This window comes from Anas acuta, chromosome 4 (genome assembly GCF_963932015.1).
Source record: "Anas acuta chromosome 4, bAnaAcu1.1, whole genome shotgun sequence".
Taxonomy (NCBI): Eukaryota; Metazoa; Chordata; class Aves; order Anseriformes; family Anatidae; genus Anas; species Anas acuta.
In genome coordinates, this window is record NC_088982.1 from 43,295,549 (window position 1) to 43,308,168 (window position 12,620).

Below are 12,620 nucleotides of genomic sequence, written 5' to 3' on the forward strand. Positions count from 1 at the left end.
CTTGATACTCCTGATTACATTTGCCTTTCTCACAGCTGTATCATGTTAGCAGCACAAAGAAAACTCTAATCAATAGTTCATTCTGCTCTTTCTTCCTTTCTGTTATTTCCAAGAGGTGCGCCCACACCTTGAAGTATAAATTAATCCCTAAATGTATGACTTTACACCTTTACTTCTATGTTTTATTCCACTGTTTCTGCAGTCTTCAAGGTGTTTCTGTAAAATGTCATCATTCTCTGCTACATTAATTGTGCTTCTTAAAGAGGCATTTTTGATTCAAGAGTTAAAAAAAAATCATCCAAAAAGTAAACCTGGAAAGTAAAATTTATAGTTCAACTAGACATTAAAACTCACATTTTCAATGAAGTTTTTTTTTTTCATATGTTTTTCTTGAAATCAGTTTCTCATTACACCTCTGTCTCCCACAAGCAAAAATCACCTATTTTTACGCTTTGTACCATTAGGCTAGTAAGCTCACTGCCTTTTTCCTTGTCAATAAGCTACTCTGATCTTAAATTTTATTACTTTAATTAACTTAAGCTTAGAGGGTTGTTTGTTTGTTTGTTTTGACACAAGGCATCGTGTCTCCTTTTCTTGGAATTTGATAGCGTTATCAAAAGATGTAATTTGTACACTCTCCTTATTTGCTTTTTTTTTTTTTTTTTCTATGAAAAAAATCAATCCTTGGAATATTTTTATCCTAACAGTAAGGGATGACAATACCCCTGAAGCCAGTGAAGTCATTTGTGAGACTGGGAGAAGGCAACTAGAAAAAATGATTTCTTTCTCTAGTCATTTTATTGCCTGCTTCTTGACAGACCTAAAAAGTTAGTTAATGGCATAGAGCTGCACTGCACAACAGCTTTGTTCTCAAAGTTAGCTGCTATCCTACCTTTCTGCCCTTTCTCATTTTTGGAGGTCATTTCCCGCATCCAATTTACATCGTAACTTCACTGTTGGTTGTATCTGAAAAAACAAAGGCAGCAACCCCAGCTGGTGGGAAGAAACATCTAGGCATAAGGCTAAATACATGAGAATTTTTTGTAGCTGGCTTCATTTCAGTAACCACCATATTATAAAACTACAGTTTCCAAAAATTCCTTTAGCAGTTCATTTGCTGCAAAATATGTATTGTTCTATATTGTTGTTTCCACCTCTGGTTTCCATATATTGTCAGGTTTTGATCATCAGTGAACTTCAGTTCTCTTTGCTGAAGTAGCTGTGTCAGAAAGCACAATTTTTCATTTAAAGTGTAGTGGTAATTCACTATACCAAACAAACATTAGCATCAGTCTTCAAAAAACTTACTTGAATCTTCTTGTTATTAATTTACTTTGAAATAACATAAATCTTCAGTTTTGTTTGCAAGATCTTACATTTCCCCTATTTTTAAGACTGTGTGGCTAATCAAACTTTAAAGTAAGACAACTGATGAAACAATCCATTCAGTCCTGGATCATGGATTGCTCAATTAGACATACAGCAACTAGCCAGACTGTCATTTTGACTAAAGATACAAAATTTTGATGTCTTATATTAAACAGCAACAGATGGAATTAAAATTATCAAGGATAATATAAAAAATGATGATAATGTTAACAGGAAAACAGTATTAGATATGTTTTAAAAGCCTCAATGACTTCTTCCTAGTGGAAAAAAGATGAGGCATTTCTTTGTCTGCAAATTGTGCCTTTTTTTTTCTCTTGAGATTATCTATTTTGTTGTTTTTTTGGAGATAAATTATGCTGAGATCCCAATCTTAGAATATATAATGTATTTAATTCCTATAAAACATACCAAGCAGTCTTGCTAACTCCTATATTCAAAATGGCTTAATATTTTTTGAATTATATAAGCTGAATTGTTAAACTGGTAACTGCATTACAATGTCTATTTTTGTATTTCTATTTGTATTCTCAGATATATAATCTGATAACAGACTAATGCTCTACTCTTCAATAAGAATACTAATTTATTTTTATTTTTATCTAGCTGCAGTGGTATTAGATAGTTGGGGTTCCTCTGATTAACCTTGGCTTGTCATATGCAAAGCCTAAATGACTGATATTAATTAATGTAGCTGTCTTAAACAGTTGGCAAGAAAAAAAAAAAGAAAAAAGAAAAATTAACAAATGTCTTGCAATGCAGATTCACTAATGAAGAAGTATGATTTACAATTCTTCTAATGCCTCTTCCTTTTTAAGCTTTCAGCTGCACATTCTGTATGTTTTTATTTGGAAACTTTCCTTTTCAAGGCAATGCTGAATCACATCTGGAGGATTTGACAGGAAAAGAAACCTGAAGATCTTCATATAATCTGCCAGTAAAGGTTCTGGGAATTAGGCATTTGTGCATACCATAGACACATACACAATTTATTTAATCAGTTCAAATTTGAATGGGTGAGGATCAGAACCTCATGGCACTAAGCAACAACTAGGAACTGATTTTTACTGGACCACAAAAAGATCCAGATCCCAGCTGACTTCAGTAGGAGTCTATTGGAAGGGTAACTTTTATTTTCCATGATGTTCACGATATTACAAAGACTAGGTCTACATGAAGTATTTACTTCTTCTGAGAATTTTACAATTTCATTCATACTTCTCTGGATGGAGGTGGCATCCTTCTCCTCTTATCCATTCCCCTGTCAAAGACAGCAAAATGGGACAAAAGTGATTCTGCTGAATAAAAGCTAAGTGCTAGAGAAGTTCTACAGGAAAACACTAATCTGAAAGAGAAAATAACTGAATATTAAGAAAATCATTCCTTTGAGCACATTACTGGTTGATAAGAAATCTCACATATGAAGTGTCTTTAAAAGCGGGACATGCAAACGTTTTCTGGGAATGGTTTCAGTGCATTTGAGTCTTCCTGGGTACAGAAAATTGAAATAGAGCATACCATGAACATCTTTCCATCTCTACATTTCTGTGTTTTGAGTTCAAGATTAGTTTTGTAAAGCTTTTATTCATATGTTTTTTACTACTTTCAGGACTCTTACATGGATGTTCAGAAATAATGTTATTCAAGATATATTTAAGGGCAAGGGAATCCTTTGGCCAGTGTACAAGTTCTTTAACATGTAGCTGAGGCCCTTTATGGTATTTGTGTGTAATCTGTTGAAACATGAACAGTTCTGAGGTCTTTTGAATACAGATAAGTATTACTGATACTGGATTTGAACGTTTCTCTAAATATGATACATTGAGATGTACTAAGATAATTCAATATTTAATGAGCCTCAGACTGACATTCCCACTAATCAACAAGCATTGACACAAGCAAGCGTGCAGCATATGGGAATTATTACTGATTCAAGCTAAAGTATCTTTTCCTATCTATCTGTGCTGCTCTGCTTCTTTTTATGCTTTGTTTCTGTACAGTTGCTTACATTTGCATCTGCCATTTTAAAAGCAATACTGTATTCTACATGGGATTCATAGAGACACTGTTGAGCTTAAAAGAATGGGGTTGAAGAGAAGGTTGTTGGTTCCAGTCTGACTTTTCTGTTACTTAGGCAAGTTCCTTAAACTGTTGGTTTCCCATATTATGGGTCTATGAAGTAGGGCATAACATCTCACAGGGATGCTGCGAGGCTTTACTGAATGAATATTTTAAAGGCATTTTGACATTCTTGGTTGAAAATAAATGATTACGACTAACAATTTTGTTGTTTAAATACTCAAATTTGACATTGTTGGTGCTACAGATAAACATTTTGTTATTGAATTATTCAAGGAACATTTGAATCTTGAGCTAACAGATGCCAAGCTTACACAATTTTTTTCTTCTTTAGCAATATTATGTATTATCATTTTCAAGGTGAATGCAGTAAGCTGAATGCAAAGGCTAGATATAGAAATGTTCTTCTAACATGCTTATACATGGTAAACTACAATTCTGAACTTGATTTTGATAACTCAGCAGTTAAATGTGCTACATAACTTAAATTCTACCAATTCCAATTGGGAAACTAACGAGTTTAGGTAACAGAAGAAGAAAAGACGTTGTGTCTGATGGCAAAGTCTTTTTGACTTTCTTTTAGCATTTTTTTTAGGCAGGTTACTTGTTACAGAACAGATAAGATGCAGGGAGAGATTTAAACCATGAACTGATTATGCATATCTCTATGCATATAGGGGGAAAAAAAAAAAAAAGCAAAACAGAAAGGAGAATTGATTAATTAGGTGAACATTAAAACTGGACACTCTTTTGTTTTCAAATGGGAAATGTATATTTATTCTGAGAATGAGAATATCCCAAGAATGAATGATAAACTAACTCATTATGTTGTCAGGAGATTTCAGTTCATAACCAAAGTAAAATTATACATGTAACTTTGCATGCTTGTAAGTGAACTGCTATTTTGTGAACTGTATTTGTGCAGATCAAGTGGAAAGAAGACAATGGGATTGCATAGCTCAATACCATATAGGACTGCACTGTGCATACTGTTTTTCCCATACATAAAAGCAAATGTAACTAAGCAGCAAATTGAGTTGTTTTAGGGTTTTGACCCTCACCTCTGAAATTCTTTCAGAACATCTGTTAGACTACATACAGCTCTTTAAGGGAAATGAGGTGGCAAAGAAAAGGCACGTTTATGAATAGAAGCACCAATCCCACACAGATATTAGAGAGCTTATTAAAGATACAAACAATATCTGCAGAGAACCAAAAAGGAAGAAGACAAGTTGTAGAAACATGTTTCAGGTGTCACCAGGCATTTCCTCAACAGTTATACATACAGCTCTCCGTTACCCATGCAATAGCTGTAAATAGCCTTTCAACACAGTAGTTGAGTTTTAGAGGCCAGAAGTTAATTTCTTGTTTATATGCTCTATAAAATTCTGTGGTTGTACAGATGTTATAAAACAGTCTGTAGTGAGGACTCCCTTTGAAGAAGGAAATTCCCTGGTTAAATGTATAAGAATTTCCTTTTAGTTTTACTTTACTATAGAAATAAAACTCCCCTCATCCCATCTCCAGAATGCAGAAGTCAGAGCATGTCCTGCAAATGACATATACTACCACCTAGCAAAGCAGCCCAAAACTAATAAATTGCTTGTCCTGACACTGAACTCCCTAACCTAAATTCAGTCGCTGCCACAGTTAATACATTAATTCACACGTATGTTTTACATGTTAGCCTGCATGAATCCTCTACACCCTGTTGAGCACTACACCACAGATATAGGCAATATAGGCAATAGTTAACAGCTGGTAGGAGATTGGTGTGGGCAATAGTTAACAGCTGGTAGGAGACAGAAGGTGTGTGAGGGGGCAGGTTAAATGTCCCTGAGCTCTTGTGGCCTGCCTTAGGGCAAACTGAGAAGGAAAAAAAAAAAAAAAAAAAAAAAGTCTAAATAATATTCAGCTGAGGCTTAAAATGATTAATTTGACTTGTTCCGCAACCACAAAGGTGAAACACACCCATGTAATGTGGTACCATTAAATGGTATTTGGAACAATGCAGCCTCACAGCTGACACCAATCCACTTTGGAGCAGTTAGCCAGATGAGTTTGAACTTTCTAACTTTTCCTGAAAACAGACCTATAAACCACACATCAGAAGCAGTCTAGGAAGTCTTCACTGACTCTTGTAGTTTCTAGGCATGGTCTGTATTTCTGCTTTCAGTAGTCTGAGCCCTATCTGTAACAAAATTACTTCAGTTCCTTCTGTTGGTTCTACCACAAGGGGATAATCTAGATCTGCGGTTCATCAATTCCCTTTGCTTGTGGAACTTTCCAGGCATCACAGAAGTTGATACTTAAAGAAAAAGTGAGATTTGCTGACATTTTCCTTGTATTGTCTTTAGGAACACTGTAGCTAGATATTCAATCCACTCTGTAATAATTCCAGCAATAATGGTGAGATAGTGTTTTAAGTTAGTAATACTTCAATATATGAGAAGTGAAAGATAATACATCCATAGGAAGCATGGCAAGTTATTTTCCAAAACTACTAAAACAAAACCAAACAGGTAAGCAATCTTTTGTCTTTTCCACTATGCACAGACACAAAACCATATCTAAGCTTTGTGGAACGTTTCTCTCTACTGAACAAAGTTCTGTCCTAAGTGTGAAAAGGACTTTCATAAACCTCTCCTGTATGTCTTTCAGTTCCCAATTTATTTTTTGTATAGAAAAGCGCCACGTGCAGAACCTACACTTGCAACACATAGAATCAAACTGAGCACCTCCTTTTGACACTGAGTTAGTGGTATAAAGAATGTACAAAGGTTTTTATGGGACCTGGACAAAAGAGCAGACTTTGGGACCACCTGTAATGAGGTACCAAAACTGCAATTTCTCAAAGAGAAACACTTGAAAAAAAAGTGAAAATTTGTATGTAGTTGTAAGCACCTTTTGTTTTCAAATACACATTATGTCAAGACAAGAAAATATGTTGAGTATTTGTTGAAAATTAAATGAAATTATTTATAAAAGTTGAACCTGCATCCATTTTGATGCATCTGTAGGCCATTTCTACCTACAGTAAATTTGACTTGAGCAACATAGGGAACATTTAAAAGCCGTGTGGGGAAACTGAACTAAAGCCATTTTAGGAGGTTACCTTTGAGGAGGTTATCACTGGGCTACTGCTGATTTGGTTCCTCTAAGAGAGCAGGAAACCTGGCGGGTAGGTAAGTGGAGGCCATGGTGGTATCCACAACCAAAAGAAGAGAATCACAGAATCATTAGGGTTGGAAAAGACCTCCAAGATCACCTGGTCCAACCATCCGCCTACCACCAATGTCACCCACTAAACCATGTCCCTAAGCGCCAGGTCCAACTTCTCCTTGAACACCCCCAGGGAAGGCGACTCCACCACCTCCCTGGGCAACCCATTCCAGTGCCTGACCGCTCTTTCTAAGAACTGCCTCCTTATTTCCAACCTGGTTCAACCGAGGCCACCCCTTCTAGTCCTATTACTAAAACCCACAGGGATGCGGAGCTCTGCGGAGCTCACACACTGCGGGAGGCCCGCACAGAAAAGACAGCAGCCTGCAGCCTCAGCCTAGCGACCCAGTAAGGTGCCCGACCGGCTTCATCACCCCCGCCCCGCTCGGGGGCAGCCCCGGTGCCGTGCCGGGCAGCCCGGCGCTAGGGCCCGGCGGCGGCAGGCAGCGGGGCCGCCGCTCGCTCCTCCCGCCGGGGCCGCGGCCGGCGGCTGCTCTCGGTGCGCGGCGGGAGCGAGCAGCGCCCTTGCCCGGGAAGGACCCGGGCGCTCCCCGCGCTGTCTGGCGGCCGGTGGCGGGGCCGGGAGCGGCCCGGTCAACCCCCCCCCTCTACGCCTCGGCTCTCCCCGGTAGGGAAGCTGAGCGAGGCGGGGAGCAGCGCGCCCGGCATCCTCCGCATTGTATGGGCACGGCGCGGAGGCGCGGCCGCGGGGCTCCCCCGAGCCGCCCGCCCCCCGCCGTGCGCTCGCTCCCTCCCTCCCCGCCGCCGCCGCTGTTCGCCGGGAGGCGCCGAGCCGAGGCGTGAGGGATGCTTTTGTGTGCCAGGGGAGCGGCGGCGGCGAGCGGCGGAGCCAGCGACTGCGGGGCAGGTGGCCGCAGCCCTGCCGGCGGGGGATGCTGAATTAGGCGGCCGGAGCCCTTGCGAGCGCGGGGCCCGGCGGGGCTCGGCAGCCCGATGGCGAGCAGCCGCAGCATCGAGCTGGAGCACTTCGAGGAGCGGGACAAGAGGCAGCAGCGCGCCGGGCCCCGCCGCGGCGGCTCGGGCTCGGGAACGGGCTCGGGCTCGGGCTCGGGCGGGGGGCCGCGGGGTAACGGGCTGATCCCCAGCCCGGCGCACAGCGCCCACTGCAGCCTCTACCGGACACGCACCCTGCAGGCGCTGAGCTCGGAGAAGAAAGCCCGCAAAGCCCGCTTCTACCGCAATGGGGACAAGTACTTCAAGGGCTTGGTCTACGCCATCTCCCCTGACCGCTTCCGCTCCTTCGACGCCCTCCTGGCCGAGCTCACCCGCTCCCTGTCGGACAACGTCAACCTGCCCCAGGGTGTCCGCACCATCTACACCATCGACGGCAGCAAGAAGCTCACCAGCCTGGACGAGCTGCTGGAAGGTGAGGGGGCTGTGGCTGGTGGGCCTGCCCTGCTGTGGCGAGGCCCCCCGAGAGGTGGCATGGGGCCCGGTGGGCTGCGGGCACTCAGAGAAGCTGAGGGGGTCCCCTTGGTGAAATTGGGGGGCTGAGGGGGTCCCCTTGGTGAAATTGGGGGGCTGAGGGGGCCCTGAGGCAGGGGCAGGCCTCGTGTCCTCAGTGGGACCCAGGGGCATGTGTGGGGGGCTGGCTGTGGTGGTGGGTAGGCAGCGGGGACGCTTCTCGTCTCCAAGATCCGCAGGGAAGTTCTTGGCTGCCTTGCAGTCATCGCCGTTTGTGGGAGAGAGAAGCGTGTTAATTTAGTTCCCTAGCTGTTACTACGCTGTCACTGATGCCTCACGGTGGCTTAAGCTTTCCCACAGAAAGCCCCTGTGCTGTGAAAAGGGATGTTTATACCCTCCCACTTGCTGAAACAAGCTGGTGTGAAGTCCCATTTTCAAACGTGAGCAGAGTCTGTTCTTAAAGGGAATTAGCTACCATTTCTGACTTCCAAAAGCATTTTAAAGAATCAGATGCTTTTTGGAGTTGGCCCTCGGTGTTTTTTGATAATGGAAGTTAGCTGCAGCGATTACATAGACCTTGCAAGTGTGAGTAGAGCAGCACTTGACTACTTTCCAAATGGGGCCAGTAGTGCTACTTCAGAGTGAAACGTACACCTCTTCTTTGTATGCAATGAGAATTACGTGGACAAGGAGCAGATAAGATTTGAATGGTTTTTTGTTTTGTTTTGTTTTGTTTCCAGCTTAATTTACAGTGTTTGCAAGCCTGTTGTGTGGCTTCCATTTTAATCCACAGCTCCTTTTAAGTTTGAAGCAGTAAAATACTTCAGGTGTATTTGGGGCGCCATATCTGGGAGTGGGACAAGATACCTCAAAGTAGGCGTATAGGTTTGCTTGGCTTCTGCAGGCACATGTACCCAACAAGCCAAGTTTCCAGTAGATACATGCATGTTCTAGCTAAGGCAATTTCTCTTGTGCTCTCTTGTGATATTTTAAAATAGAATTTAAATTCAGCATTATACAAATTATCTTTTAAAATGTGTTGGTCCTGTTGTGCAGACTGTAAGGCCCATAAGCAATTTGCACTTGATGTTTCTCCTCAGGTATCTCATGTATGCTGCAGTCTTCCAGCCAGTGGGCCTATATGCCAGGTGTAGCTGATTTGCAGATCTTTAATTTGTTGACGAGCAATGCCAGATGATGCAAAAGGGGAAAGGCTTTGGCATGTGTTTGATCAAGAAGGTCCAACTCAAAAAAAAAGAAAAAAAGAAAAGTGCACTTCATGGTGGTGACAATGCCTGAGGACTTTCCCTGTCCCCTGATCCAATATAAGGCAGTTATATATATATATATAACTATATATATATAACTCTCTCTCTCTATATATATAACTATATATATGTATAAGGCAGTCAATACAGAGAAAACATGAAATGATTGCAGAGTAAGATGCTGACTCTGTGGTGGTAAAATAAATGTGAAATCAACCAGAAAACTATTCCATGATTCCAGTGGTTTTAGAAAGAAGAAAAACCAGCTTTAGGAAGAAGCTGGTGTGAGGATTGTAGGAAAATTAGATGAAGTAAAACTTGAATAAACTAATGATAACTTGGGGCAACTTATAAAATGTTGCAGAAGGAATGCTTCTTAAGTTTTTGTGGCTTTAAAAAAAAAAAAGGCAGTGACTTGCTAGACAGATGTGTAAATGCAGTTTATAGTCTCACAACTCTATTTAAGTTAATAACTGAAAGCAGAAACTGACTTCCTGTCTCTCAAATACATTGAAAGAGTGACCTTTGTCATTGTTTTTCACTGGAAGAAAAAAGCAAAGCAAATGTCACAACTGAAATGCCACTTACATGCTTTCTGTGTAAAATAAAAGGGAAAAAAAGAGTCCTAATTACTTAGTCATCTATCCATGACCAACACAACTCTCAGGAATCTTAAGAAAATCCTGTAGCATTATAATTGGATTAGTATGTGCTCCGATTATCATCCCAAAAAACTTTACCAGTGTAAGTCTAATCACCATATACAGTGACGGGAAGAAAGCGAACAAACAGGGAATCCATCATTCCTTGAAATTCTCTGAATTCTTTGCCAGCTGTTTTTTGTTCTTGAGATCCTGGAAGAGGGTGAGTTGTTTGTTTGTTTCTTCCTTGCTTGCTTCCTCTTTTTTACAGTTCACTTTTTTGCAGCACATCAAGCTTGAATGTTTGCTCTTTAACAAGTACTTGAAGATTGGTAATATTCAAACTCTTGAACTGCAATACCAGAAACAGTTTTGAATGGTGTTTTGTTGTATTGCTTTTTAATTTTCAGAAAGGAAGGGAATGTTAAAGTGTTGTTACACATGCCAGCTACAGGCTGAACACCAGACCAAACATGGCTACTTGACACAATGCCTAATTATCTGTCTAGTTTGCTTATAAATCATTAGTGCTACTGCAAGGGTACATGGAATCACAGCAGTTCGGGTTTATTAATGGTAGCTCTTTGAAGAGAGCAAAAGGTGAGTCCTTGGCCACCCTTACCAAGCCAACAAGACCAGTATTAAACTTCCCCAACTTGAGCCTACATGTGTGCTTGGCCACTGATGTGCCTCTGCAGGCAGCTCTTTAAGGCCTGTTAGCTGTTTATCAGGTTAGTGTCTGTCTCAGATACAAAAGTTGGCAGTATCGGATTCTATATTGTAATAGTCCAGACTGGCTGAATTGAGTCACTGATGCGTGTTTTTGGGGATTTGGGTGTATTTGGCAGTCTGTTTTACTGTTTACCATTCTAAAAGGAAAAATATCTAATGCACAGATGTATTGTAGATTTCAAATATTACAGATTGAGTCACAGTAATAAATGTGATCTGGTCACATTTTTATTGAAAACTAACAAGCTTCATTTTAATCATACTGCTTTTCTTAACTGGATCTAACAGGCAAAAAAAAAAAACCATGTTCTGTTGGTCCAGTCTTAGGCAAATTTCATTTATGTTTCTAGCCCCTTGTACATCAATGAACATTATGGACCATGTGTTTGACATCTTTCTATTGCTTTCTTAGAATGGGATGAGTGAAGAACTTCAGTGTTGGCTTCTGATGTTCTTTCTGATCCAGAGAGGGGAATGGGGTTTGGGAATATTATGAATGTCTTCTAGTTTTGTTATGCAACTCCACTGTCTGACATTGCATAGTTCACTTTTAGGTAGTAGTTTGCTTACACAATATTATGTCTTTGATAACAGTAATGGAATAATAGTTCATTTCTATTCTATACCAAAATCAGCTAATTAAGTATTTGTCTAAATCGTTCAGTTTTCTTTAAAAATGTAAGCTGTCTAAAACATAACACAGTGGTAGTAGAAAGAACTGTGCAGTTCTTCAGTGCTGAAGTTTCTGTTTTACATTGATACCAGTCATGCCCTGTCTTGCTGTCCTATGGTTTGATTGTCTTGAGGTGAAAAACGTGGAGTCTCCTGGCTGTTAAGATCTGCTGCAAAGTTGGGAGATTTTGTTGGGTTTTGGGAGAGGAACGCAACCATAGATTCCTTTCTGGATTTGTTATGTGATAGGGACTTTTTCTAGTTCCTTAGGTAGGAAGCACTGCTAAAGAGTGTTTGTTTCTTCACAATGCTACAGTCCTTCTTGATACAGTCCTTCTGAAATGTTGGTAGTTTTGTCTGCACAGCTGGAGTCAGCACGCACCTGTAAGAAAGTCTTTGGGGAGAGATGGAAAAAGTTTAAGAGCAAGGCAGTCCTTATACGTGGCTAGGATGTGCAGCATGGGGCAGGAGCTGCCTTAAGGAAATGGGCTCTGCCCCAGGGTCAAAGAATGTTTTGAAACCAAACATGGAACAATCCAAGTACCTTCTGCCTGAGATCATTATCATTTCACTGTATATTACATAAAATGCAATATGTAGTAACAAATTGTTACATAAAAATTAAAAATCCTACGTAAGTACCTGAGATTCTATTCAGTACACTGTTATATTAGGTAAAGAATGTATTTCCTCTTGTCAGGGCAAGCAGATGGTAACAGCAATTAGGCAGTTTGTAATTTTGCTTGTTGCAAAAGATATGATTGCCTTCCTGTGCTAAAGACAAAAGCTATGATGCTTTAAACAAAGGCAGAAAAACTGTAGCAGGTTTAACAAAGAAGGGTAAAAAGGATAAAAGGATTAAAAAAATTAAAGCGTTCATGTTTCAGACTATATGTTCAAAGCACTGTAGTTCCCTAGTCCTGGAGCAATGGGGTGTGGATGTGAAGTATTGATGTAATTGTTGCATCCAAACAAAATCAAATAGTCCCACCACTGTGCATATCCTAGTTTCAGGGAGGGGAGAAGTGTAACCTACCTGAGAAGAGTTGCTTACTGTAGAGGAGGCACATGATATTAGGGTTGGTACCAAGTGCCCTTAACTGTCTTCTGACATCTTTTCAGAAAGCTTGAGGTGAGGGGTTGGACCAGAGGTCCCTTCCAACCTCAACCGCTCTGTCATTCAGAGGAAGCGTGT

General features: G+C 40.9%; 1 protein-coding gene across 5 annotated transcripts in view; it reads left to right on the forward strand.

Annotated features, from left to right (window-relative positions):
• Nucleotides 1-7,139: 7,139 nt before the first annotated feature.
• Nucleotides 7,140-12,620, forward strand: part of DCLK2 (doublecortin like kinase 2) — an 85,501-nt gene continuing 80,020 nt past the window's right edge. For 3 of the 5 annotated variants that reach the window (XR_011096163.1, XR_011096162.1, XM_068680950.1), the window contains exon 1: nucleotides 7,140-8,074. Coding sequence is in view for 2 of the 5 variants with exons in the window: in XM_068680950.1 (XP_068537051.1) it covers nucleotides 7,642-8,074 (433 nt within the window). In the remaining 3 variants the exon portion in view is untranslated. The remainder of the gene's footprint in view (nucleotides 8,075-12,620) is intronic. The other 2 variants (XR_011096164.1, XM_068680951.1) reach the window with 1 other exon arrangement.